Source organism: Lepidochelys kempii, chromosome 22 (assembly GCF_965140285.1).
Source record: "Lepidochelys kempii isolate rLepKem1 chromosome 22, rLepKem1.hap1, whole genome shotgun sequence".
Taxonomy (NCBI): domain Eukaryota; kingdom Metazoa; phylum Chordata; order Testudines; family Cheloniidae; genus Lepidochelys; species Lepidochelys kempii.
This window is the reverse complement of record NC_136401.1, coordinates 16,917,435-16,944,820: the sequence shown is the minus strand read 5'-3', so window position 1 is coordinate 16,944,820 and position 27,386 is coordinate 16,917,435. Positions and strand designations below refer to the sequence as shown.

Genomic DNA, 27,386 nt, shown 5'->3' with positions numbered 1-27,386 from the left:
TGATGCACAGCCAGGAACCCCGTACCCACTCACCCCTGAAATGGGAGGGCTTCGGATAACAAAGGGGCCTAGATCCTATCTCCTTGGCTTTTGGATCTCCCAAACAACACCCCACCCCCCACAGCCCAGCCCAGCCCTGTTATGAGCCCGACCAAATTCCCGGCCATGAAAAATGCATCATGGACTGTGATATCTGGTCTTTTATGTGCTTTTACCCTGTACCATACAGATTTCAGGGCGGGAGACCAGCGTTTCTCAAATTGGGGGTCCTGACCCAAAAGGGAGTTGCGGGGTATTGTCACCTTACTTCTGCACTGCCCCCAGCGCTGGCCGGCCGGAGAGCGGCAGCTGTTGGGGGGAGCCCAGCTCTGAAGGCAGCGGCAGCATGTACCAGCCCAGGCCACCCTGACTTCTGCGCTGCTGATGGCAGCGGCTCTGTCTTCAGCGCTGGGCTCTCAGCCACCAGCTGCCCCTCTCCGGCTGCCCAGCGCGAAGGCAGAGCCGCCGCCAGCAGCAGTGCAGAAGTAAGGGTAGCAGTCCTGCAACCCCCCCCCAATAACCTTGTGACACCCCCCCCCTTTTTGGGTCAGAGCCCTACAATTACAACACCGTGACATTTCAGATTTAAATAGCTGAAATCATGAAATTTACGATTTTTAAAATCCTATGACGGTGAAATTGACCAAAATGGACTGTGAATTTGGTGGAGCCCTGGCTATGAGCCCTGTCTGCTTCAGAGAGACAAGGGCTCCTGCTCTCACTCCCCAGCTCCTTGTCCAAGGACCCCTTAGGTCTCGGTTCCCAGTGACCCCTTCCAGTGATTCCGCCCAGCCCAGGCATATTCCAGTGCTTAGAGCAGGGGATTCATACATGGGCTTCCCCTGGGTTCTGCTCCTGGCCTTGCCCCTGACCTGCAGGCAAATAATTTCCCCTCTCGGTGCCTCAGTTTCCCCAGTGCTGACCTGGGGGTAATATTGACCTGCCCCCCCAGGAGAGTGTGAAGCCAAATTATTATTTGAAAGGTTGTAGTTGCAAAATGCTGCAGCTGTTTATTAGACACACAGAGTCGTGCCAAGGGCATTGGAGCCCACGCTGCTGTTCTGGCCAGCGCCCTGGGCACTGCCAGCCAAGTCAAGTGGAATACAGTGCACTGGGCCTTGCCTTAGCCTGCAGGTCTGCGTGGTGAGCTGATTAACTCTTTACCCTGTGTACAAGTGGCATTCGGGTAAGGTGGAAAGACAGCTGTCCGGTGCCAGAACTGGGCCAAGGAACTGAAGTGTGCCAATGGGTGCTATGTCTTAAGCTGCCGTGGCATTGGGGAAGCAGCCCTCCAGCCCCCTGCTGCCCAGATGAGATGTCAAGTTAGAGGCTCGGGCACAGGAAGGTTTGTAAAACGAAGTGTGATGCTGGGGTAGGTGCCATTTCTTAAGGTGTTTTTTGTCATTCGTCTATCTAGGTACTTCTATGGCCCCTGCCATCACAACAGGGCCCCATGTAGCTATGCTTTTATCCTTACAACCCCCTGGTTGTTAGGGAAGTAGCATTGTCTCCATTTTACAGATGGGGAAACTGAGTCAAAAATTTGTTTTTTCTTTTTCCTCGGTCATGCAGGGGGTGTAGGACGGGGTGTATCGGAGGATGTGATGGGTGAGAAGGCACGAGCCGGCGGACCCTTTGACCCCACTGCAGGACTGGGGAGATGGGGCCAGGCGTTGCCGAAGTGCTGTGACTATGCAGTGTGGAGACCCCAGCAGCCATTCACTCGCATTCTGGGCACTTAGGGCCAGCCCTGGTGGCTCCCACAGGGGACTGTTATGGGGGATACCATGGGGAGTTATGAGGGATACCATGGGGAGTTATGGGGCAGCAGGCTCCCAGTCTCAGGGTGGGTGGTTTCTTCTCCAGCACCTTTATTTGGGGGTCCTGGGCCCCACAGGCTCTCCCCATGTCCTCAGGTCCCTGAAGGGAAACGCGTTGGAAGGGGAGGGCATAGCTCAGAGAAGAGTTCGAGTATCCACCCACCCCAAAGCCAGACAGGTCGCGTCTCTGGCCTGGCTGGGGCGGGAAGAGCCACCCCACCCTTCCACTCGCTGGGCCCCACCTTCCCCTCACGGCTTGAAGCACTCCACGGGGTCGTTGGAGTCAGGGAGGACATTGCAGTTGATGGGCCAGAGGATGCTGAGGAGGCTGAGGGCCTGCTGGCAGCGCTGCTCTGCCGTCAGGCACACGGAGCGGCAGGGCTGCAGGACGCCCCCGTCCGGCGTGCACTTGGGCACGAAGAGGCTGCAGATCAGCAGGCGCAGGTGCTGGTAGCAGGAGAGCCCCATCAGGGTCTGCAGGGAGAGAGGGAGGCAGTGAGCACCACAAGGCCTGGGGTACTGGTGGGGGCGGCTTCCCCGTTTATGGGTGCATTACCCCCTGGGCACTCTACACTGCTGGCACCTGATGTCCCCACCTTCCACCCAAAGCAAATTCTCCACCCAGCCTGCTTGCTTCCCACTGGGTTTCCCTTCCCGCCCAGCTGACACCCCCCGGCCGGGCAGCACAGTCTCCCCCATGGCCCCCTGTGCTGGGCTCACCTTGTAGTCTCGGAGCATGGTGGCTGCTTCCTGCTGGTCTGGGATGGTCAGCCAGATGTTGGGGAAGGAGGTGGTGTTGTAGCTGAGACCCAAGCACACCTCCACTTGGATCTGCTGGCAGGAGGACTCTGCAGGGGAGAGGGCAGGTGATACAGGTGGCAGCTCTGAGCTGGGGGGGTGCGCTGGCTAGGACGTGCAAAGAACGTTTGCAGGGCCCATGGGCTCCAAAATCTGGATCCTAGCCCAGCAGGTGCCTCAGAGTTGGTGGTCACATTAGTGTGTAAGGACAGAGGTTCCCTGGGTGCAGAGCTGAGGCCTACCAAACTCATTCCACCTGTGACCTGAACCGGCTGAGGGAAACTGGAGGATAAAGTCCCCCCACCCCATAAGCCAAGTGTTGGTCATTGTAGGAGCTTGGTTGGGCTAGGGGTTGTCACTCACCAAAGGAGGGGGGTGAGACACTAGTGCAGTTGAATTCATCGCTCCCATCCGGGCAGTCATGCCAGCCATCACACACCGACTCCCGCGCCTGGCACTCCCCGTTTCTGCAGGAGAACTCCAAGGGGCTGCATGTTTCTTGGCAGATGAGAGAGAAAGATGTTGGAATGAGCGGGTACTCGTCTGAGTACAGCGATGGGGCCTACATGCTATGGGCTGCAGTGTAACTATAGTCACCATGGTGACCCCGTGCTTGCAGACCCAACCGGACACACACGAGCAGTCAGCAACTGTAATTACAATGGGAAGCGGTGCCCAACTCCAGTGTAACTACAATGTAACCATGGTCACTGGATCACAGACCCAACTGGACAGCGCTATCATACCGTGACTAGAGCGAGTGTCCACGGGCCAGGATAGCTACAGTGGTATCAATTTGCCACTTCCCGTACAGATGGGAACTGAGGCTCGCTGGGCCTCAGTTCCCATCTGCACAACAGCACTGCTTCACTGGGATGTGCACGGACAAATGCACTGAGGGGGAGCAAAGGTCCCCTGGGAAATACCTTGGAAAGAGGAAGTGGGGGAAAGGCAGACCTGGAGGGTGGAGGAGTGGACTCTCCTGACAGTCACTGCTAAGATTTCTGGGCACTGCTGCTTTCTGTTTACCCCAGTGATTCCCAGGGGACAGAGCTAGGGAGGTGATCGCATTGTTCTCCCTTCCTAACAGCAATCAGCTACTTACTGGGCAGCAACAGGGAAATGACAGGGTGTCAGGCTATTCCCTTGATAAACCTCCCAAGGCAGTTCCCCTCCTAGAAAAAAACGACCCTGTGATCAGCCTGGCTGAGGAGGTCTCTGTCCCCTTCTCAGGGAGGTGTGGGGAGATGGGACGATCCCACAGCTAGGGAGGCAGACCAACGGCCGAGACCCATGCTGCTTTCACCACATGTGATGCCCAGCTCCGTGCCAGCGATGAACCCACAGCTGAGCAGCACCCTGGCAGAGAGTGCACCTGGGTCAGCTTGGCACCAGGACATGCCACTCAGAGATGGGCGACCCTGCCACCCAGCTGGAGGAAGACCGAGTAGCAGGGAGGGTGCGTTTCAGACCCAGGGACCTACTTTCCGTGGCGTTCCGGGCACGGTAGGTGGCAAAGAACCCGTCCTCCGCCACGCCCTCATCTGCCATGAACAGGACGGTCATGACGTGTCGTGAGGAGGTCAGGACGGGCGGCAACTGGGAGCCACAGAACCTGCCAGGAGAGGAAATGTGATGGGAACGAGGGGGCTGAGGAGCAGGGGAGAGAGACCAGGAGGGAGAGAGAGATGGAGAAAAAGAGGGGAGTGAGACAGAGAGGGAAAAGAAGAGAGGAGCAGAAATGGGGATGGGAATGGACGGTGTGTGGGAAGTTGTGACCGTGCCAAATGCCTCCAGAGACTTTTGTCCCCTCCCTGTGCAGCCCGTCTTCTTGCTGTGTGCAGAATATTGGCTAGTACCTTGGGAAGGCATTGATGCCTAGTGGATAAAGCACTGGACTGGCACTTGGGAGCCCTGGGTGCCCTTTCCCAGCTGTGCCACCGGCCTGCCTTGGGTAAGTCACTTCCCCGCTGTGCGAAACGGAGAGAGTAAAACCGACTTGCTTCGTACAGCACCTGGAGATGTATGGCTGACAGGCAGCTAAGGCTGGGTCTGGGAGGGGCAGGACCTGGGTCTCTCCAGTGCTGGGGATGGGGGCATTCAGTCGGGTAGGAGAGAGGTTCCTCTTTCTCCCCAGGAGGTGGCTCTGTAAGGCAGCCCTGCTCAGGGAGTTCTGCCCCCCTCCCCTTCCCTCAATCTCCTGCCCCCAGCGGCAGATCGCTGAGCCGCGGGCACCTGTACCTGCCCAGGAGGCTGAGGGCGTCCGTGCCTGCACTGTCGTGCACCTCCACAAAGTCAAAGGTGCAGTCCTCCTGCGACTCCAAGCTGAAGTTGTGGAACTGCAGATCGATCACATGGCCCACGGGCACGGCGATCTGCCAGAGACAGAGCTGGAAGAGACCGATGCCAGTAAGCCTGTGCCAGACATCCCTGCCCGTGTCTGGATGGGGAACTGCCAGCTGGGCACAGACCGGGTGGGATGGCGTGGGAATTATTTCATGATATTTTGTATGAAGCGTGTGTGTGCCTCAGTTTCCCCTATGTGGTGTAGGGTTAAGTAGGTGGTGCGAAAAGCTTGTTTCCTCTTTGTAGAGATCCAGAGATCCGGGTGTGTCTGACGCCTTGCTGCCTGCTGCCCCAGGCCCATGGAGAGTCCCAGAAGACAACAGCCACTCCAACTGGATGGAGATTGGGCACCTAGCAACTAACGACCATGGATGCCAGCAGGGTGTGACGACCAGGGGAACAAGGACAAAGGACCGAGGAGGGGCCGGGTGGGGTTGCTAAATGGGGGCTGCTGGAAATGGGGGAGACGTTCCTGGACTGGGATGAAAGAGGGGTCAGAGGGCTCTGGGCCGGACGCAGATGCTCTACGCTGTAACTTTTCTGTTCCCTGTGCTAACCAAGGGCTGTCTACACTGTGTTCCAGACATGTAATAAACCCTGTTGCTGTTACAGTTCTGGCTGAGTCACTGCAGTTTAAGGAAGTTGGGGGCAGGGGGGTACATGGATCCCTTTGGGTGCACACAGCTCCTGCAGGCGGACTCGCTGCAGGGAGCTCACAGTGGGAAGCAGGGGTGGTGAAGGCTCCGAGGTTCAGTCCCCAGAGGCGGGGAAGGCAAGTGGCTCACCCTCGTGAAAGAGTGTGACCCTAAGGGGGCTGGTACACTGAAGGGCTCCTCCCAGGGACTGTTCCAGAGCCGCATGAGAGCACCGGACCTGATCCTTGACACCGGGCATTAAACCACTGCCCACCTCTGGATGGAGGAGCTGCCAGGGTGGCCCAGACTGGGGCATTTCTGGCTCTTCCTGGTGTTCTGGACACAGTGGGGGACCCTATCCCTCTGTGGCTTGAACAGCACAGGGCCAACCTGACCACTCCACCTCCCCTGCCCTCCATAGCCCTGGTTCTCCTTTCTGATGCCAACAGCTGCATGGCAGAGGTTGGCCCTTGTCCTCTTATGCCAGCTGGGCCACATGACACACCTCCCCGTAGCCTCCACTGCTTAGCACTCTTGCTGCCCCCAGCCCCTGGCTCCCCCCTCACCTGCTGATGCGGGTATGGCTGGGGGTGGCTTGGGGTGGAGAACTGCCCCTCCAAGCTGGTCAGCAACCCACCGCATTCTGGAACAAGACAGACACCATGGGGTCGGATCTCTGCTCTTGCCCAGCTGTGACTGGTGCACGCTGGTTATTCTGCCGCCAGCCCTGTGACCCATGGGCTCTCCCCATCCCACCCCCGGCCCGGCACCCCTGGTGCTGTCTGACTCAGTCCTGGCTTTCCAGGGCTCCCTGCACTCTGCAGCACCCGGGCAAGAATATTTCAGACTGTCCCTGCTGAGGGATTTGCTCTGGCCCTGCGTAGTCTGTTAGAGATCGCCCCACCCCATTCAGCCCACAACACATGGACTTTTCCTCCCATGGCTCTGACCAGGCCCCTCAGTCCTGACGCATGGCATCCCCTGTTTTTCCAGTCCTGGATCCCACCCACTTCTGCCAATGCCCCTCAACCGTTACATGCACCGTCCTCATGCTGTCCCAGGCCTGGGCTCCCACACTTCACCAACGCCCTGCCAGGCTGTCCTGCCTGCCAGCCCTGCAATATCCCTCGGTACGGGCCCCCAACACCCCATTGCAACTCCCGTCCAGGGCCCCACCCAGCACTGCTGCTGCCCCTCATGCTGGCCCAGGCCTGCCCCCCGCCCCGGCCCAGCCCCTGTGTGGCCAAGCCGTGCCGGAGGCCGCCCGGCTGCCCGTGCCTTTGTGTCTCGAGCTGCAGTTGGCTTCGTCGCTCTTGTCCGTGCAGTCGTGGAAGCCGTCACAGACAAGGCCCAGGTGGAGGCAGAGCCCCTGGTCGCAGAAAAACTCGTCCCAGGCACAGCTCTCTAGGACAGACAGACAGATGGACGAGGAAGAGGAGTGGCTGCTGAAAGCAGGAGCCAGTGGCTGGGTGCGGGCCTAGGAACCTGGCAATGCCCCTTGGTCAGCAGCTCCCTGCCCAGGGCCAGTGCCCCATTGCCTGTGGGTTCACAGATCTGAAGGCCAGAAGGGACCACTCTGATCAGCTTTATAACAGAGCCTCCCCCGCCCTTGGAAGCTGCCCACAGGTGCCCAGAGCTCGGGTTGGCCCTGCATCAGAGGGCCCCTGCTGCCCTGGGAGGGTGAAGCCCCAGGGGTTGGGGTGGCTGTGTGTGGGGGGGGCCGCACTCACTGTCCCTGGGCACGATGGCGCGGTAGTGGGCGGTAAACCCCAGGGCACCCACGCTGTTGTCCGAGACGAAGGTGACGCGCAGCCGGTTGGAGTTGGTGTTGATTGTCGGGGGCGCCACGTCCCCACAAAACCTGCAGAGAGCAACAAGTGTGTGCAACCGGTGCCCCCTGCCCCAGAGACCCTGGCAAGTGGGGCAGGCACCTGCCCATTAACCTCTTGAGCCCATATGGCTGGGATGGCCTGGATCCCGTGGTGGGGGGAGGCTGGATCTGCCAGGGTGCCCTTGGAGCAGCAGGGGAGCACAGGACAGCTCCGCTGGGCTCCCTCCACTCCATTCCTGCTGCACTGCTCTGGGGGGAGAGACCCGCAGGCCCAGGGCAGGGGGCATTTTTGGGCTTATGGGCATGTCAGTGCTGGCTGGAGGCAGGAAGGGTGGACAAGCTTCTGTCTCACAGCTCTGCCAGTACCCCTCAATCCTGACCCAGAACCCCCTGCCATGCCAGCCCTGGGATGCCATGTCCTCCCACTCCCCAGCTCTCCCAGTGCCCCTCAAGCCTGACTCACAGCCCCCTGCCATACCACCCATGGGACACCCTGGCCTTCCCAGGCTCCCACCCACCTCTGCCAGTGCCCCTCAGTCCTGATCCACAGCCCCCTGCCATACCAGCCCTGGGACACCCTGTCCTGCCCCCCAGCTCTGCCAGTGCCCCTCAAGCCTGACCCAGAACCCCCTGCCATACATCCCTGGTCCCCCTGTCCCCCCACAGCTCTGCCAGTGCCCCTCAGTCCTGATCCACAGCCTCCTGCGCTGGGCTCCTGTGATGACAGGTACAAAGTCCGCACTGGATAAGAAGGGGTTAAGCTCTGGGCCTAGGTGGAGGCACCTGCAAAGCCTGCCCAGCTGGAGGCAAGGTATAAAAGGGAGGCAGCGGGACTAGGGCAGATTTCTGGGCTGGGGAAATGCTAGCAGTACAGCCCTGACCAAGATTGCGCAGCAGAGACTGGAGAGACCCAGTGAGCAGGTCAGAAGCTTTGTGGTTCTTTAACTTCCTCTGGGGAAAGGGGCTGTTGGTAGGAAGTGACCTGGGGGGTGGCTGCTTAGCACCCTAAGGTGCAGAACCTGGCTGCCCACCATTGGGCCCTGTATGGGAGCCTGGTGGAAAGGGTGGGCCTGGGCTCCTCTATGCACTCCAAAAGATGGGCCACCCAGGGGGCCTTCTCCTTGGGGGAAAATCCAACTGGGGGAGCCCCTGACTAGCCAAGGGCCAAAAGCCTGTGTCCCCCAAGCTATGGGGAAAGCCCTGAAGCCTCTGTGGGTGCTGGAAGACTTCTCTGTGACTGGTGTCTCTTTGGGGACCCCCTGGAAGGGGAAGCCTGGATTGTAACCCAGCAGGGGAGCCACAGAAGAGGGGTTGCCTCCCCCAACCCCAAGACAGAATTGTAACTGACAAAGGGATGTCGGGGAGGGAGACCACTTGCTACAGCCCTGCTTGAGTGCCAGGCAGCCCTGGGGGTGAGTGCCCCTCTCCACCCCACCCCCTGCTTTACCAGCACACCTGCCCTGGACCTTCTGCAGGCCTAGCTAGGCTGGGGCCTGGCCTGAGCAGAGGGTGCTGCTTGCTCTGGCAAGTTGCCCACCCTGGCAGATGGGAATCCAGAGCACTGCCCCTCTGCAACTGAGAAACCCATGGCCCAAAAGCTGAGGATCTTGTGGCTGATGTGAGCCTGGATGGGTGGGGATATTGGGGGGGGGGGGGTCTGTGATTCATCCAGCCTGGCAATGGGGTCCCTACCTGGATGTCCCTCCCCAAGGGGAGCTGCTGGCTGCTCCCAGCTCTTCGTACAGCTCCACCCTGTCGAAGAGGCACCATCTTGTGCCTTCCAGGCTGAGTGACTCGATCTTTAGCTGGATGGCCAGCCCGTCCTCCACCTGGATGCGCCAGACGCACAGGGTGTTGGGTGGGTAGGGGGCAGGGTACCTGGGGGAGCTGAGGGAGCCCTCGGGGCCCTTCAGGGTCCCCCCACAGGCTGCACAGGGACACAAGACACATTGGAGAGGGAAGGTTACAGTGGGTTGAGTTAAGAAGGGGTTCTTCCCCATATCACCCTAGGATGGGGGGTGCTGTGGGGTGGATGGGGCTCACTCTCTGTGCCCCCAGCCCTGGAGGGGGGTGGATGGGGGGGTCCCCTCTGTGTTCCCAGCCTGGGTGGGGAGCTATGGAGTGGGTGGGGCCCCTTTCTGTGCCCCTAGCCCTGGGGCTCAATGCTTACCCTAGTCAGGGATGGGGATCCCCTCTGCTCTTAGCTGCTCTCCCCACTGCTCCCCCTTACTGGGATTAACATGAGGCTAGTCAGGGAGGTGAGGAGGGGGGCTGTGAATGTGGCTCCCTGTGATCTCCCCGGACAATGGGGTCTCGGTTTGGTGTCTGATGCCCTCCTGTGCTCAGTAGGGTTGGGGGTAGATCTCTGGGTCCCCTGGCCTGGGGAGAGGCTCTGCGAGGCCCTGGTACTCACAGGGCTCTGGTGTAGCAGCTGGGGGCGGCTCTCTCTGTGGCTCGGCGGTGCCTGCAGGCGCTGTGGTGGCGTGGTGATGGTGGGCAGATGCAGTCGCAGAGGAGGGTCCGGCTGAGTGTGAGGACTGCAGCTCTGCTTCCACAGGGAGAGCCAAGAGTGGGGGTCAGCCACTGGAACCGGGGTCTCTGGGCAGGCAGCTGAGACTCTCTCCCAGGGATCAGACACTGCTGGTGGGGGAGGCCTGGCCTGCAGCTGTCTCCCCTGCTTGGCACCCCAGATTGGGGCGGGGAGGGAGCAGGGGCTCGGAGCTAGGTGTTTGGGGGCTGGGGAGTCTCTTCCCTCCACCCCGAGCTCAGTGGATTTCAGGCTGTTGGTAATTCCAGCTGGAGGGTGGACCAGGTGGGGCCAGGGTCTTGATGGGGTAGCAGTAGCTAACCCTTACTCCATTCCCGCAGGTGTGCTCCCAGCCCCACTCACTGCCCTGACCCTGGGGGGGGCGGGGGTGTAAGACTGCAGCTGGGTTGTGCTGCTAGCATGCCGGGCCCCCCACACCTGCTGTCCATCCACATGCCCCAGCTGCCCCTGCCCTGGTACTCACGGGAGATGATGATCCCCAGCAGCAAGGCGAGTAGCAGCAAGAGCAATGCACTCATCAGTGCTACGCACAGCCAGGAGAACTTGCAGTCGGGCCCGTGCTTCCTGCCCGCCCTGCCCCAGAGCCGCTGGCCTGCGGGGGGAGCTGTGTGCACAGCGAGGGGTCACTGGTGAGCATGGCTGGGGGGGCCCCTCCTTCCCAGAGCCCTAGGGGAGAGGTCTGTGTGGCACCCAGCCCTGCCAGCGCTAAGGGCAGTGGGACAGGACCCCCAAGGCTGGAAGAACTGGGGAGGGGACCCTGTGGGGATACACCTGGCTCTGGGTACGAGCACAGGACCCCTCAAGCCATTCTTGGGATACCCAATATTCTGGCCGTGGCAGCCAGTGGGCGCTGTGTTGGGTGGGACCTGTGGGTCACTGCTCCCCCTCTGGTGCTTGTGGGTATACAAAGTGCAGCTGGAGGGCACTGGAACAAGCTGCTGTGGGGCACAGGACCAGCTCCTTGGGGTACACCGAGTACAGGGGGCCTGGCTTGAGGGCACTGGTGTGACCATGGTGGCCCCCTGACAGCCAGTACTGTGTGGTGCATGACTCCCTTAGGGAGGACCCTAGGGTCTGCTGGGCCCATCTCCCCCAGGCAGAGGGAGATCCCCTGCCTCTCCTCCCTGTTCCCCTCAGGGGCTGCCCACTCAGAAGGGCCCACTGGTGCTAGGGCCCCCAGGGGGCTGGTACCGAGGCCATCCCAGGGGGATCCAGTGCTGCTCCCGTTCTCCCCCGCCATCTGGTGCGGAGTGGGGGGTGCGCAGCCAGCCCCCTCACTCTCAGGCTCAAAGATGGGATTGCAAAACTCCGTCTGCAAGACACAGAGCAGGTGGTCAAGGGGCTGGTGTGGCTATGGTGGGGGTGGAGCGCCTGGGACACAGTGCAGTGTGAAGCAGCAGGGAGGTGAACAGTGCTTTGTGGGGTGGGGAACATGGGGCATGCTGGGCTGTTCATTAATGGGAGTCAGGGCCTTGCTGGGGGGTGGGTGTGCGCAAGGGGGCCAGCCCTGGGTGCTGGGAACAGGTGCACATGGCAGGGAGGGGTCAGTGCTGGGGAGGAGAAGCAGGAGGTATGGTGGGAGTGGGAAGTGAGGTCCTCCCCACACAAGGCAGAGCAGGTTAAATTAGGTCAATTAACCTCATAGGCTGCCCCAGGAGGAGAACCAGGGCTCAATAAAGCTGAGTGGAAGATGACCTTCAGGTGGGGTGGTCTAAAGGGAAGAAGCTGAGAGCAGAATGGGCTGCTGGGGAAGCAGTTGCTCCCTGGGGGAGGGAGTTTGGGCAGGAATGTGCGGTGCATAGGAAGGAATCCAAGGAGTGCTGGAGCCTGGGAGCAAGCAGACAGTGGCTGCTGGGCAAAGCATTCAGGGCTGGAACCTGGGGTCGTGGGCAGGCCTGGTTCCCTTCCCTGCTGCTGAGAAAGTGGTCCAGGGCCCGGCTGTGGTGCAGAAGGACTGTCTGGAATGGCGGGGAGGACAGTACAGTGACCTGGCCAGGGCGTGGAGCCACAGAGGAAGCCACGCGAGCCCTGGAGAGCGAGGTGGGATGCAGCATGAGCAGCTGTCGGTTATGGGGAGCATCAGACCTGAAAGGAGCAAGACCCCAAACAGATGCCCCAATGGTGAGTGAATCCCCTGATGGGGGTCTGTACCAGGCATCGGGGGAGGGGGACTGCATGGTATTGAGGGTGAGCTGGGGGAAGCACATGGCACTGAGGGGTCAGGGCTTGGGAGGTGACTGCCTGGCCCCAGGGGCAGGAGGTGACACCAGCAGCAGGAGCTCTGGGCCAAGCGGGTTCAGGGCCAAGACCCCACACAGCTCCCTCCCCAGTGGCACCTGCTGCCGCCCATACCTTACTCTGCTCCAGCCTGTCGGGGCACAGCGTGATTTCAGTGAAGTCCTTCATCGCTGGGGGTGATTCCTGGCAGGATCTGGCTAGAATTGCTCCCCTGGTGCATTCCTCGCCCTCTGGGTCTGGTGGGCCCTGGCCCCCTCCCATGGCCCCTCTGCCATCGGCATGGCCGCTCCTGATCACTGCGACAGCACAAAGCGGCTCCTGAGAGGTGCGACTGGGGTTTGATCCTTCCCCCGGGACATCCACGTGGTTATTGCGGAGCACTCAGAGCTCTGGTTGAGCTCAGTCTGCCTGCTGCTGGGAATGTAAATGGCCAGGCTGGCTGCTTTGGCTGGTACCAAAGGTTGGAAGCCAAGGAATGGCTGTACTGGACTCGAGGGGGAGGGGGCTGGGAAAGCCACATGGCAGTGAAAGAATTTTAAAAGCATTAAAAAAAACAGCCCAAGCCCCAACCCCTCCTCCCACCTTAATCCAACTCAGCTGAGGATGCTGAGGTCAAGTCCCCTGGCATGGCAAACAGGAGTCTTAAAGGGACAGCACTGAGCTGGCTTGGTTGGACTGGTGCTCCCCAGGAGCTGAGGACCCTAGTGGCTCAGGCAGCTAGATCTGGGATGCATGGAGGGGTCCCCCATCAAGTTGATGAGATGACCTGCCCTGCTTCCCCTGGGCTATGTGGTGCTGTGGGTAGGTAAGCGGCTGTTGTGCTCCACCCCAGAAGTGGCTACATTGTGGCGTTGGCGGTGGTGGAAAGCACCCCTGTATTCACACCCTACATGCCACTGCACAAAATAGGCCTTGTGAGGGATCATTTGAAAACTAATAACTTGCTGGTTGATAACTTAATGTAAAGTTACGAAATCCCCTGTACAATGGCACATGTTCAAAATGCCTCAGCCCTGCCCAGGCAAAGGTGTTAGACTCGTCTGGTCTGGCCCAAAGAAGGCAATGTGTTTACTTGTGTGCAAATTGAGGGAAGCAGGGTCCTCAAAACTGCAGGGGGAGGAGATAGCGGAACTACAGGTTCTGTTCCCTGCCAACAAGAAGGGAAAGGTGCATGAAGCCTCTTTGCCCACCAGACTCCATGTTGCCTTCCTCACAGCTTGCATAAACTTTGCTTTGAGGGGTAACCTTCAGTAGGACCCACTCCTAAGGTTCCCTGGACTATAAAGGGGTAGAGAACCCCAAGTAATCTCTTTTGCCTAAGACCACCAGGGCCCCTGCACCTTTGGGCCTCTGGGAGAGAGCCTGACCCAGGAAAGGGACAGTCCCCATCTTGTTGGAAGGCTGCGGGTGAGACCATCTCAAACCAAGCTTTGAACCAAAACTTGTTAGATTGTTAGACTTAGATGCATGTTCACTCTTCTTCGCTTGTAGCTAGTTTCACCTCTTCTACTTGAATTCACTTAATCCTACCTTTGTTTTGTTTTTGATACTAATCTAAAACAATCCAGTGCTGTGTGTAAACCAAACTGTTTAACTCAAGTTAAAGCAACAAACTGAATGTTGACTCTTTACAGGGGCAACAAACATGAAGATCTGAACCCTTCAGGAGAAGGCAGGTCAGTGCAGAACGCACATCTTTGGGGAAAGCTGGGACTGGGAGTGTGCTGGGGTCACCCCGAGAGGAGTAACCAAGGCTGCTGAAAGCCAGTCTTGCTGGACTAGGCTGCGGCTCTACATGGACGCTTGTGGTGTGACTAGGGGTCTGGTTGTGAGTGGTGCAGGGTGGGAGTTACAGCAGCAAAGCTGAGAGGCAGCCAGGGTTACAGGGCATGTGATGACCCAGCCCCTCACTGGTCTGGACTGCACCCCAGAGTGGGACGGTAAGGTATGCTGATGTAGTACATTCCTGAGGAGCATCTCCGAGCCCCTGGCTTACATTGCTCTATGAAGCCTTAGCCATCCTTGAGGTGCACAGAGCAGTGTCTATGGAGTTTTCTGTAATTGTATGTGGCCAATGTGTGCCTCAGTTTCCCCTTTATTTTTCATGGTTACTGGAGTTGGGGGGAGACGGTCTCTCAGGGCAGGCTAAGAGACATAAGCATGCATGATGCCTAGCTGTCTGAACCTGAATGGGTCTGTAAAGGACTGGTGGAGGCTGACACCCTATCGATGGAGAATCTGAGAGGACAATGGCAAACCCTGTCACCAGGACATGGACACCTGGCAACCAATGCCCCAGAGGGAGATGGATTTCCCCACCTCTCTGCAGGGAAGCTGGGCAGAATCTCCCAGCTCAAGAACCAAGGATTGGGAAGGTGTAAAGGGGGGGAATAAAAGTTGTCATCTGGAGGGCAGCTAAGTGCTCACCAGGGATCTGAGGAAGGAGATGATGGTGCTTGGAAAGGGGGGTACGCTACAGTTTGGCTGGGCTCTGGGCTAACCTGAAGGACCTTGAAGACTCTGGGCTAACCTAAGGACTTGCTGTGTTCCCGTTGACAAATAAACTTACTGTTTTGACCATGCTACTTGAGTCATTGCAAAGGCTGGGTGAGGTACATTAGAGGGTGAGGGGGGTCTCCAAGTCTCTCCAGGAGCATTTCTCAGTTGGCCTTGCTGAATAGAGTGCCCGCTGTGAAGGAGGAATGCTGGTGCCCCAGAGATTCAGTCAAAGGAGGGGGTGAGGCTGCATAGCCTATTCTCTGCAGGAAAAGTGAGACCCCTTGGGGGTCTGTCCCCCCAAAGGGGTTCCAGCTAGAGACTGTTCCAAAGCTGGGGGCGGAGCACAGATCCTGTGGAGCTATCAGTAGGTCAGTGCTATTATCCCTGCATTGCAGGGGGGAAACTGAGGCATACATAGAAAATATTAGGCCCTGAAAAAACCTACATAGGTTCCCCTCAAGGTGCTGCAGTTAGGCGCTAATGTCCCCTTTTGAAAAGTGCCTTTGGAGCCATTGGCTTTCAAGGAGTGTTCTGCTCCTAAGTCACTTCCATGCTTTTGAAAATGATTCTCCTAGTGGCCATCACTGGGGCATCTGTGCACCTGCTTTGCCCAAGGTAATGCAGCCAGTTGGTGGCCCAGCCAGGAGTAGAACCCAGCAGTCCCACATCCGAGCCCTCTCCTTGGTTGCGCTGGTGTTAGTGGGTGGGAATTCAAGTCCGCCTCTTCTTTTATGCTTGTCTGATGGGTGCTGCCTGGAAGGAAGCTGCAGGGTCAGACATCTTATGAGAGAGTGTGCCTGGGGTAGGGAGATGGAGCTGGGGCCTTCTCCCATGGTCTTGAGTCCCTCCCAAGACATGATCCTGGCCCTCAAGCTGCTTTTGCTCCCCTGGACAGAGGCCGCTTAGGGACTTATGTGTGGAGTATTCATGAGATCTCCAGGGGTGGCCTGGAGGCAGCAGGGCTGTCACTGTCCCAGGGGGTCTCAGGTCCTGCACTTCCAGTGGGCTTGTTAGGGGGTGAATGTGTCTGGGGGGGAGCCTGGTTCTCCACCCCACAGCAGCTCATTCCCTTGCTCCCTCCAGGGCATTACTGATGCCACCAGTGCCCCATGGGCCTGCAGGGAGTGGGGCTGGAGCTGGATGTGGAGTGAGCGAATTCCCCTGGCTGTGTTTACCGTTGGCTGGGCTGGGTGCAGCGTTTCCCTAGTGCCTGGCGCCAGGGCCCAGCCAGTCACATTCCTGCAGCCCCTCAAGGCGAAGCTGTTTCTCTGTTACTAAGCAGTGGAGAAAGGGCTCATTGTGCAGGAGCTTTGGGGAGAGCTGAGCTGCAGGGGGAGAGCCCAGTACTTAGGGCTCCCAAGACTGGGGCATGTTAATGGGTGGTGCAGGGGAGGGTTTACAGCAAAAGGCTTTGCTCTGGGCCTGGATCTCTGCTTCTCTAGCCAGCCCTGGGTCCCTTTTGCAGTGGTGTCGTAGTTCTCATTCTGTTTCATGCTGCACAAGCCAGGCTCCGGGGGGCTGCAGGAGAAACTTGCTGCCTGCCTCAGGCCCAGGTTAAATGGTGGTCCCAGCTTGCTTTAGGCCCTGCTGTCCTGCTCTGGGGGGCAATGGGAATCTCATAAGCCCTCTGGGCAGCCAAGAGCTGTGCCCTGGCACAGAGCACGGCTCTATCTAGCCCACTGCCACCAGTGAGTAGCCAGTGGCAGGATAAACCCCCTAGCTGGCTGGGCTTACCTGGCCTGGGGGCGGGTTTCCACAGCTCATGCCCTTGAGCTGCCGCATTAGGCTGGGAGGAGTGCGGTCTGTCCTGTAGCGTTAGCTTGGGACGCACACAGCAAGGCAAAGCCTGGGGGTGGTGTTCAAGCTAAAATTTATTCCTGTACAAGTCTCCCTTGTACTCTACACTCTTCCGCTCACCTTGCTTACACAGTAAACAAGCAATAACCAAACCAGCAACTCTGCTCTGCTCAGCCTCCCTCCAGCTGCTGTCTGGGCTGCTCCTGTAGCCACTCGTCCCCTGCAGCAGGTGCCCCCAGCCACGTTGAAAGGGGCCCTGGCTAAGCAGTTGGAAAATGTCCCTTTCAATCTAAGTGTCAGTCCTCTTAGACCTGTTCTTGGGGCAGGGCGCAAGGAGCGGTTGAGGGAAGCAGGCAAAGCAGCCAGGATGCCCCAGCCGTGCAGTGCCAAGAACAGGCAAGTGGCACAATTCAACATGGCTGTGGGGGCATCTCTGAGCATGGCAGGGGCTAGCTCAGCTGTAGGGTGTGGTGGGATGCTCTGAATGTGGCTGGGGGGGAAGGGAGGAAGAGAACAAATTAGAGAAAAGACTAAAAAGGCAATTGAGATTCCCTGGCCAATTCAGGGGAAGCCCAATGGGGCTGGCTTCACGCCTCTGTGGGAGGGAGAGGCTGCTGCTCACCATTCCCAACTGCTCAGAGACCCTCCCACGCCCCCTAAAAAAAAAAAAAAAAGCTGGCTCTCAGAAAGCTGCTGGCCCTCATGGCATAGGCTGGGCATGCTCCAGAGGATTGTGGGAACATTACTTCAGCTCACATGCCCCTCCCTGCTCTCAAAACATTTTAAGGCACGGTTGTACAGCAGGCTGGTAAACCCACCCAAAGCGAGTCTCTCCCCCATCCCCGATGCTCCGAGCAAGGAGGCCCCCTAGGAAACCAGTGTGGGCACTGTGGATTGAGAAAAGTCAATTAAAAATGAACTCAAGAGTATCCCCCCAAAGTGCTGAGATGCAGAACAGTCACTCCAGGACCTGTCCTGGGCTCCCTGTGCACCGCTGGGCGTCATCCACACAAATCCGGTCATAGCCTGGCCAGGGAGTTTCAAATCAATAATTCACTGCTACGACTGCTCTATGGGCAGAGCCACCAGCCAAGTTGCCTCGGGCTATTGGAGAAGGGTGGCGGGCTATTAGTCCGGTTTAGAGGAGCAGCCCCTGGCTGCAGCGAGCAGGGTGGGGCCGAGCTGGAGAGCAGGTGCGGTGTTTCCATAGTGCAATTCAAGATGGGGTTCCCAAGCAGCAGGCTCCAAATGGTGTGGTTGCACCAGGATGAGATGGAGGTACTCTTGGGTCCCCAAACCCCACTCATGTCTGCCCCGGGGTGGGAGGGGTTGGTTGCTTGGAGTTAATGGGACAGGCAGGCTTCTGCGCCCCTTGGCATTTATTACACACTAAAGAAAAGAGCAAAATAAGCTAAGAATCCAATCCCCGCCCCTAATAGCAGGAATCGTCCAAACTGTCCAGCCCCCTCTGTGCCGGCATCCTCTCCGCTGTCTGTGCCGCCGGTTGGTCTGGGGCTCCACTTGTCTTCAGCCTCAGCCGCAATGGGCCCCCGGGCAGGAGAAATCTACCCCCCCACCCCCGGCCAGGGTGCTGGCCCCATTTTAGGGGTGGTTTCTCTTGCGTCTTGTGTTGTTTTTTAAAAAACGAACCGATTAATAGAAATCCCCGCCAGAGTCGTGGCCGTCCTGGGTCTTCCCGTCTCGGCGTGGCCATGCCATGCTCCCAAGGGGCCGAGCGGGGGGGCAGGAGCTACATGCGGGAAGACGGGCTAGCCAGCTCGTAGAAGAGCAGGTAGGCGTCGCTGCTGCGCACGTGGCTGGAGGACATCGGGGTGACGCTGTAGGGAGAGAGAGGCGGTCATGGCACAGGAAGGGAAGCTACCCCCATAGCAGCCCCCAGTCACCCCACAGCTACAGAGCTACCCCCACAACACCCAGAGCCTGTGCAGTCCCCAGTCACCCCACATCTACAGATCTCCCCCAACAACACCCAGAGCCCGTGCAGCTCCCAGTCACCCCACATCTACAGAGCTACCTTCACAACCACCCTAGCCTGTGCAGTCCACAGTCACCCCACATCTACCTAGCTACCCCCACACTACCCAGAGCCCATACAGCCCCCAGTCACCCCACATCTACAGATCTCCCCTGACAACTCCCAGAGCCCGTGCAGTCCCCAGTCACCTCACATCTACAGATCTCCCCCAACACCCATTCCCCATGCAGCCCCCAGTTACCCCACTGTGATGTTGCACTCCATAAGATTTTATGAAAATATGCTAATGAGTGTGAATATAATGTAACTGGAATACGCTTCATGCAAAAGGTCTCTTGTAAGGTATCATTACAAAGCTTATAATCTACTGAGTGTGGTCATCCTATTTGTATGACTATATCATACCTGTATCTGAAAGTAGGAATATAAAACATAACTCTGAGGTCCTATTGTAGTTATGCAAAGTGTGGGCCATTAATGGTGGTTTAGAATCTTGATGGGTTCCATCAGCTAGGACAATTGACTGCAGATGGCTCTGTTACTTGCAAGCCTTCCTATGAGTCAGGCTGGGAAGAATGAAGGCTTGGGGTCTCACAGGACATGTGACCATGTCACCTGGTACTGGAACCCATCTTAAACTTGGTGCTTTTCCATTTAGAAGGAGGGGTGGGGACCCAAAGAGACAAAAGATTGCTGCCTTGTGCCAAAGGTATATAAGGGCGTGGAACAGAACAAAGGGGGCTGCAGTCATGAGAAATCCCCTAGTTTTTATCACCTGAGCTGGAACAAGGACTGTACCAGGGAAAGGATTGGGCCCAGACTAGAGAGGAGTCTAGTCTGTGAAAGAAGCTTACTGGAACATCTCTGAGGGTGAGGTTTCATCTGTAATCAGTTTCTTAATGTATTCTTCTTAGACTTGCATGTTTTGCTTTATTTTGCTTGGTGACTTACTTTATTGTCTGTTATTACTTGGAACCACTTAAATCCTACCTGTTATACTTAATAAAATCACTTTTGTTTATTAATTAACCCAGAGTAAGCCATGAATTCCTGGGGGTGCAAACAGCTGTGCATATCTCTCTATCAGTGTTATAGAGGGTGGACAATTTATGAGTTTACCCTGTATAAGCTTTATACAGAGTAAAACAGATTTTCTGGGGTTTGGATCCCACTGGGAACTGGATATCTGGGTGCGAGAGACAGGAGCACTTCTTAAACCGCTTTTAGTTAAGTCTGCAGCTTTTGGGGGACGTGGTTCAGACCTGGGTCTGTGTTTGCAGCAGGCTGGCGTGTCTGGCTCAACAAGACAGGGTACTGAAGTCCCAAGCTGCCAGGGAAAAGGGGCTCTCAGCACATCAGGTGGCAGTCCCAAGGGAGTTTCTCTGACTCAACCTGTCACAGCGGCATAGTCAAGCAGGATCTGTGCACAGCTGATTGCTTTGAAATGCTGGTAATGATTTTAAGTGAGGTTTAAGTGTGTTGGCTGGAGAACAGACAAAGTGATTACCGGTTAGATATTTTCTGTTTGCTTATTTTGGGTAAGGGAAATAGGGACAGAAAAGTAAGCAAAATAAGTAAGAGTGAAGATCAGAGGAAGCTAGAACTGCACAAGTTGCAAATTGCCCAGAAAGGCAGAACGCTGGGTGCTGGGAAAACGGGCTCACAGGTAGTCTCAGCACATCAGGTGGCAGTCCCAAGGGGGTCCCTGTGACCGAACCCATCACACCCACATCTACAGATCTCCCCCCACATCACCCAGAGCCTGTGCAGCTCCCAATCACCCCACATCTACAGATTTCCCCCAACACCCATTGCCTGCGCAGCCCCCAGTTACCCCACATCTACAGAGCTACCCCCACAGCCCCCCTAGCCTGTGCAGCCCCCAGTTACCCTACATCTGCAGATCTCCCCCACAACACTCATTGCCCATGCAGCCCTCAGTCACCTCAATCCACAGAGCTGCTCCCCACATCAGCCCACAATACCCATCCACCTCCCCATATGCCCATACAGACCCCTGGCCACATGGGAAGTGGGACGGGTGCCTGGGATGCCAAGTGCCAGGATTACCGGGAGTCGTTGAAAGTGTGCCACTCGCCGGACACTGGGCTCTTGCAGTAGGCTGTGTAGTGCCCTCCCATGGTGGTCCCGGAGTGATTTGAGATGGCATACAGGTTGTAAATGGCATGATCTGTAGGGGTGGGGCAGAGCAGAGCAAACCCAGCAATTAGCGAGGGTAGGGTCCACCGTGCTCATCCAGACCCCTGCTGCTGGAATCCCCTGCCGGGCTGGTATTGTGCCCTTGGGATTCCACTAGCAAGGCACAAAGAGCAAGACCCCAAGGACTGGGCAGAAGAATGGGGGAGGGGGTGAGCCAGGACTCCTGGGTTCTATTCTCCGCTTGGGGAGGGAGAGTGGTCTTGAGTGAGCAAGTGATTGGGGGAGCCAGGACTCCTCAGTTCTGTTCTTAGCTCTGCCACTGGCTTAGTGCATGGCTTTGTGTGTGTCACGTCCTGTGCCTCAGTTTCCACACCTGAAATACAAGGCTAAAGGCATGTCCCTTGGGGGCTGGGGAATTCGTCCACCACTGTCTCGTTCCCTCGAGGGTGTGGGGTAGAGGGGTGCAGCAAGGCAGAGCGTGCCGTGCAGCCTCTGCTGGGGCAGGACACAGTCCTAGGGAGACAGAACGTACCCACGCCCTGTCTGTGGGATGAGTGCACTGGCAACCAAGGACACGCAGCTAGTGGGGAGAGCTCCCTTGGGGTGGCTCATCAGCCACCAAGCTCCCTGTGCCAGGGCCCGATTCGAGGTGGCTGCAGCACGGGGAAGGTGTGCAGGCTGAAGCCTGTTGGGGATGACTCAGCTTGGGTGGCAATTGCTGGGCTGATGAGGCAATGGGATGGGTAAGTGGAAGGATCTAAGTGGGAGGGAGAGGAAATGGGAGAAGTTCAGAGGGGCAGCCTGGGTGGAGGAGAGGTGGCTGTGGGGAAGTCTGCTTTGCTGGCAGGCTGCAACCCACTCTCTTGACCTTGGTAAGTGAAGAATAAATCCGCACAGGGAGGAAGGGTCACGACTGGGTGTGTGTCTGATCTAGGGCCAGGCCGGGCAGTGTGGCACACTGGTTAGCGACAGGGGTGCTCCGTGACATGCCCCTGATGCCCAGTGGGATGCCGTGAGGGACGCTGCCCCAGCCCTGCCCCATCAGCTACGGGCATGTTGTCTCCCTGTGCCAGCACACCCAGCCCCCGCCTTGCCCCAGGGCACTCACTGCAGCTCTGTGCGGCAAACTCCCGCAGGTCCAGGTCCTTCAGCTGGAAGCTGATGAAGGTGGTGAGCTTGCTGGTTCGTATCCTGGCTTCAGAGAAGCGCTTCAGATCTGGGGGGGCGGAGTCAAGGAAAGGGGGCAGGGCCAGGACAGATGGATGGGAGGGAAGGGTGGGAGGAGATGTGCACAGAGCCCTTTGCCCTCTTGGGTATGGGCCCCGGTCTTCCTCTGGTATGTCCCACTCAGCAGAAGCTGGATCTGCTAATGCCTGGGGGTAGGAGGTGACTCCCACCCATATCCCTTTGCCCCAAGACCCCCCACCCTCCCGCCCCATGGCATATGCTGCCTAGGTGCTGGGATCTCCACTGCAGGGAGCTCCAGGGAGACTGATGGATACGAAGCACCAGGATCTTTGGAAACCTCTGGACGCTGAACTTCTTTGTGCACCTTGTCCTGGTTTTGCAACGACAGCATGTCTGGGGGAGACAAACCAGGATTAGAGGGGGATCCTGATAGCATCATCGGGGGGCTGAACCCAGGAGCCCTGGGCCAGGCCCGAGCGTACTACCCACAGGGGAACTTCAGCAAATAGGCCCACCGTCTAGCGGAAATGGGGCACAGCGGAAGCAAATCCAAGCCTATCCCTGAGCCAAGATGGTGCCCACCTTGAGGGCAGGCGGCCTCATTCCCATGGGGCTGGGATGCGGGACCAACTGCTACAGCAAAACTGTGATGTGGGCAAATGGCGCAGTGCCGAAGGGTGATGATCTCTGTACCGCACCTCCTGATCCCTAAACAGCAGTCTGCCTGTCCATCTGTCCCTGCCCGTCCATCCCTTCCTCCCACCGTTTCCCCACCCATCCCTCCCTCACTGGCTTTTCGTCTCCATCCAGCACATCCTCCTTGGTGAAGAGCCGCAGGCAGTCCAACAGGGTCACCTCGCCATAGCTCTTCTGTGGGGAGCAAAGAGTGAGGGTCAGAGCATGCCCAGGCAGGCAGGATGGGGGGACGCTGAGCAGCAGGTGGGGGTGGGGGCATTACCTTGGCAATGGGCAGGGACAGGTCCCAGAAGGGGTCGAAGGCCGTGGAGCAGTAACCACACTCGCTGCAGGTCAGGGAGCTCTTCAGCTGCCCGACGAAGAGATCTGGGGTGGGGTGGGAACGAGAGGGGGTGAGAGATGCCCAAGGCACTGCATGGCCCAGCCCTCACCCGGCAGGGCTCTGACCATCACAGCAACCGTGTCTTCTACCGATCTATCCATTTGTGTACTGGATGTATGGGGTCTGAGCCGGCTGCCTGCCCTCCCCTCCATAGACACTGCAATTCCCCTGCCCGCCTCCACTTCACTCCCTGGGCCTTGCTATCCTTCCATCCACTCCCTGCCCCCATGTCCTCCCCTCCCCGTACCCAGGCACTCACCTCCGATCCGGCTATCCTCCCTCTCCTGGTACTTCTGCCACATCTGCCTCCCTTTTTCATCGTCACTGCAGGGGACAAAGAAGAGACAGAGTGTGTGAGATGCCTGCCAGGGCCAGCGCCCCACCGAGGCCTGAGCTGCTTTGCAGTCTGCAGGCGGAAGCATGCCAATTAGGAGGGAGCTGCAGGGAGCATGCTCTGCCCCCTTTACGGTCACTGGTCCAGGACTGATGCTGGAAAAGCTTCTCTGGTCCTGAACTCCACTACCGCGCCAGTGGGTCTCAAACCCTTAAAAGCATGGCATGCTGAGGGCCTTCGGGCTTTGCATTTAGTCCACTTGAACTTTAGTCCAGCACCGCTGGAGCACTTGATGGCTCGCGAGTTGAGTGACATAAGAGACCAGAGCCGTACCCCCATACATCAAGCCTGGGGACTCCATATATTTGGGATCTGTGACGTGCTAATTCCAGGGCTAGCAATGCTAAACCCTACAGACATCACAGCAGGCAGGTGTGCAGAATGCCGGGCTGTTACAGGGCTGCCGGCTCCCCCGAGCTTGGAACGCGTGGGAAGAAGGGATCCCCTCACATTAGCAGGGCTTTCTTTCTTTTTTCTTTTCTTTTCTTTTCTTTTCTTTTCTTTTCTTTTCTTTTCTTTTCTTTTCTTTTCTGGAGGGGACAGTTACCTGCCCAGTTTGGGATCTGCTGGTGATTTTCCTTCCCTGTGGCTCGTTTATTAGGCCCCAATCTCCCCTCCGCACCTGCAGCCCCCGTCTCCCCCAAGGCCCCATCACAGTTGGGTTCTGGTGTCCTGGGCGTTTGCTGCCAATTTGGTCCAGCCACCACCAATCTGAACTTGCTCAGAATCACCCCAAAGAGAGAGCTGGCCAAGGCAGGCCCCTGGGGTTGGGTTTAGCTGGTGAAAAACACCTCTGGGACCCCTTCTCCAGTTCCAGGCTGGGCGTGAGCCAGCTGACAGGGAGCGTGGCTCCCTGGCGATGATGGATGGATGCTGCTCTGCAGAGGCAGCGTGCGAGAGGCACCAGTCTGTGCCATGGGCGTGGCTCTCTCCTCGCGCGCGCCGCCTACTTACGGCAGGTGGTCCAGGTTGTTCAGGTTGGATCTGGGCCGCACTAGCACCTGGTTCACCTCACTGTGGAGCCCATCGAGGAGGAAGCGCAGGAATTCCTGAGCATCCTGCTGGCTGGAGTGGACAAGGGAAGGGTAAGGAACCACTCCCTGGGCTCCACAAGCCCCCTACCCCACCCCCCGTCTAGCCTAGGCTGTGGCAGAGCCTTACTTGTAGCCGACAAAGCGGGGTGCGTATCTCTGGATCTGGGTCTTGAATTCCGAGGGGCTCACCACTTCATTGGGGGACGAGGTCCAGAGCAGCTGGATCAGCTTTGCGAACTCTGCCAAGAGAGAGTGCAAACGAGGGTTACCAGGGCCTGCAGCTTGCTCCAGCCCAATCCCCCAGGTCCCTGGGGGCGTGTTCAGAACCGCAGCCCCATCTACCGGCGGCTCTCCTCTGAGGGGGGACTGTCCAGCTTCTTACTCCGCAGATCTGCTCCCAGTGCATATTCACGGCCAGATCTGCTGAGCAGAGGAGCAGCAGGAAACCTGGTCTGCTCTGCCTGGCCAGGGTCTCACGGAGGAAGCTGAAGCCTACACCTTGGGTATCAGCGGCAGGGCTGGCAAACCTGGAGGAGGAGTCGTCAGCCAGTCAGATTTAAAAAGGGGTCTTATGAATGAGTCAGCGAGAAACATTTTGTTGCCACATGTTAGACACACATCTGGTGGTCATCAGCAGGGTGTTTGTAGCTGCTGGGAGTGGTGCAGTTATTCTATATCATGTCATGTTGAAACCTTAACCTGAAAAAATCATAAAATCACCAAAAAGGCCACAACTTGGAGAAACACGGTCTATTTTTTACCAAAAATTGGCAGAAAGCTTCTAAATTCAATTGCCTACGAACTATGTACTCAAAATAATACTGTTGCGGAAAGTTTGGGGAATATTTAGCCCCTGGTGACATATTTTATGCATTTTCCCATACTTGTCTGCCTTTGGTTAAAGCAAAAGTCTGTAGTCACACAACAGTATGAGCTTGTTTGTATCATGTAATACATCAAAATATCTGTCATTATTTGTAGGGTGGACTGATTGGAGAAGACTTTCTGTCTGCTATTTTATGACTATTGGCTACCGTGCAATGATTTCTGCATCAGCAACTGATGTAAATACAGAGTACACCAGGATGAAATATTTTCAGGATATGTTCCACTCTCTGGGCCAAGACTGGACTTATGACGTGTATGATGAAGCAATGTATTGCAAAGCACAGTTGATTAAATGGAGGAATCGAACCGAATTTGACAATGACCCCTTTGAGATGGGAGGCGTGCATCGTACAGTGAATTTCCTGGGTGACATAGGCAGTGTGATACAGGAAAGTGGGTTTGAAGACCTCCTTGTGGAAGCAAGCGTCGATGGTGCTTCAGTCATCAGCCATGCTGTAGGAGCGAAAGCACAGAACCGTGGTGTTAGAATCCAGAAACCTATGAAGGAAGCAATGAATCATTTGAAATGGGTGGCACTGGGCGATTCCATGAACAATGATGTTCTCCCAGGAGACGAGAAGAGACGCATCTTGGAGAAAGCTTGACCTTGCACGGAAGCATTTGAAGATGTGGACAAGGCACACAGAGAAAAGAGCGTGGAAGCACAGAATGCTCTGGCAGACGTCATGAACAGAACCCAGTCACTCCGCCAGCTCATGGACACTTACGTTACCCAAGGGAAAAACTGCTGAGATACATTTCTGCTCTGGGAAAACTATGTAATGGATAAAGAAAAGGAGGACTTGTGGCACCTTAGAGACTAACCAATTTATTTGAGCATGAGCTTTCGTGAGCTACAGCTCACTTCATCAGATGCAGCTCACGAAAGCTTATGCTCAAATAAATTGGTTAGTCTCTAAGGTGCCACAAGTACTCCTTTTCTTTTTGCAAACACAGACTAACACGGCCGCTACTCTGAAATATGTAATGGATGTTGCCCAACTCCTGAGGGATACACTGCAGCAAAGAGAGGAGATAACAAGTCCTCGTCGCTTGAGACACTGGCAGAGATGATTGCACTTGAATTGCAGTGTGGTCATATGAACTATGCTAGATGGGGTTGTGTAAATGTACCAGAAGCCAGATATATGTCCCATGCCAGCTGACAGTCAGGGTACAGAATACCAGACTGCTCCACGGCCATGTCATGCCATATACCACAGAAGCATGTGGCAATCACTCAGCGAGGACTGTGAGAAGCATCTGCATCTTTGCACAAAAGATAAGGCGCTGACCAAGTATTACCTGACTGTACATTTTACGTTATTCGCAGTGATGTGTTTTCCCCGAGATATCTGAGAGACAAGGCAGGTGAGGTAATATCTTTTACTGGACTATGGTGAAAGAGACAAGCTTTCGAACACCAAGAAAACTCAGTCCAATCAAAGATATTACTTCACCCACCTTGTCTCTGCACATTTTAAGGCAGCTGTAACATCTACACAAGGCAGATGTGTGGAATGCAGCCTTCAGAAGCAGATCTCCACAAAGAAGTGACCACAAAGGGCATTGCTACAGATGAAACTGCTGTCCAAGATATTATAAAACTTGTGACTGAAAGTATGACAAAACCTTTATGCACTGAACCTGGAACAAGCCCAGACCACAGGCAGCCACTTGTGAACACTGCAACATCTACTGTGACCCCACCAGAAACTGAAGAAAGTTTGCTTGATCACAGAGAACGGCACACAAGGAATGAAACAGTTTGTAACCAGGAGGCTGCAAAGGGGTGAGGGAGACGTCTCTGAGCCCATAAAAAGGCACAATCTCAAATCATTTGATAATCGCAACAAAACAACTGATCAAAAGAAGAAGCAGAGCTGGGAACAGACATGTGTTGTATGTTGTCAAACATTCATGCTGTCAGTAGAAGTGACTCTACTTCAGCTTTCGGTGGCACAGTAGAAAGAGCTGGCTGACGACAGCCGCTGAGCTGGAGAGAGAAGAGAAACCAAAGAGGTCTTTTCTCCCTTTTAAGGTTCCACAGTAGTTCATCTGCCATTGATGGGCCTTCTCTGTTGGGCAGGACAGGAC

General features: G+C 56.8%; 2 protein-coding genes and 1 long non-coding RNA gene across 9 annotated transcripts in view; 1 reads left to right on the top strand and 2 right to left on the bottom strand.

The window, feature by feature from the left end:
• Positions 1-575: 575 nt before the first annotated feature.
• On the bottom strand, positions 576-12,698 carry MFRP (membrane frizzled-related protein). 2 transcript variants are annotated; one of them, XM_078849896.1, is made up of 13 exons: positions 12,370-12,698; positions 11,209-11,329; positions 10,481-10,621; positions 9,883-10,014; positions 9,162-9,396; positions 7,369-7,499; positions 6,917-7,042; positions 6,205-6,281; positions 4,899-5,047; positions 4,142-4,272; positions 3,021-3,155; positions 2,580-2,707; positions 576-2,333 (listed from the first exon to the last, which is right to left on the bottom strand). In XM_078849896.1, the coding sequence occupies exons 1-13, from the start codon at positions 12,514-12,516 to the stop codon at positions 2,109-2,111; spliced, it is 1,878 nt and encodes a 625-aa protein (XP_078706022.1). In that variant the 5' UTR covers positions 12,517-12,698; the 3' UTR covers positions 576-2,108. The 2 variants fall into 2 exon arrangements, with proteins under 2 accessions (XP_078706022.1, XP_073177300.1); XM_073321199.2 differs by lacking the exon at positions 11,209-11,329 and having other exon boundaries at positions 12,370-12,684.
• On the top strand, positions 11,564-26,075 carry LOC140901762 (uncharacterized). The gene is made up of 3 exons (XR_012155955.2): positions 11,564-12,138; positions 13,890-13,931; positions 25,383-26,075. It is a non-coding gene; the product is annotated as an uncharacterized LOC140901762 (long non-coding RNA).
• Positions 17,913-27,386, bottom strand: part of USP2 (ubiquitin specific peptidase 2) — a 57,293-nt gene continuing 47,819 nt past the window's right edge. For all 6 annotated transcript variants that reach the window (XM_073321193.2, XM_073321190.2, XM_073321192.2 and 3 more), the window contains 9 exons: positions 24,529-24,640; positions 24,322-24,432; positions 23,233-23,297; positions 22,854-22,957; positions 22,685-22,765; positions 22,210-22,288; positions 21,816-21,923; positions 20,618-20,738; positions 17,913-18,389 (listed from right to left, as the gene is read on the bottom strand). In XM_073321193.2, coding sequence (XP_073177294.1) covers positions 18,302-18,389; positions 20,618-20,738; positions 21,816-21,923; positions 22,210-22,288; positions 22,685-22,765; positions 22,854-22,957; positions 23,233-23,297; positions 24,322-24,432; positions 24,529-24,640 — 869 coding nt within the window. In that variant the 3' untranslated portion in view covers positions 17,913-18,301. The remainder of the gene's footprint in view (positions 18,390-20,617; positions 20,739-21,815; positions 21,924-22,209; positions 22,289-22,684; positions 22,766-22,853; positions 22,958-23,232; positions 23,298-24,321; positions 24,433-24,528; positions 24,641-27,386) is intronic.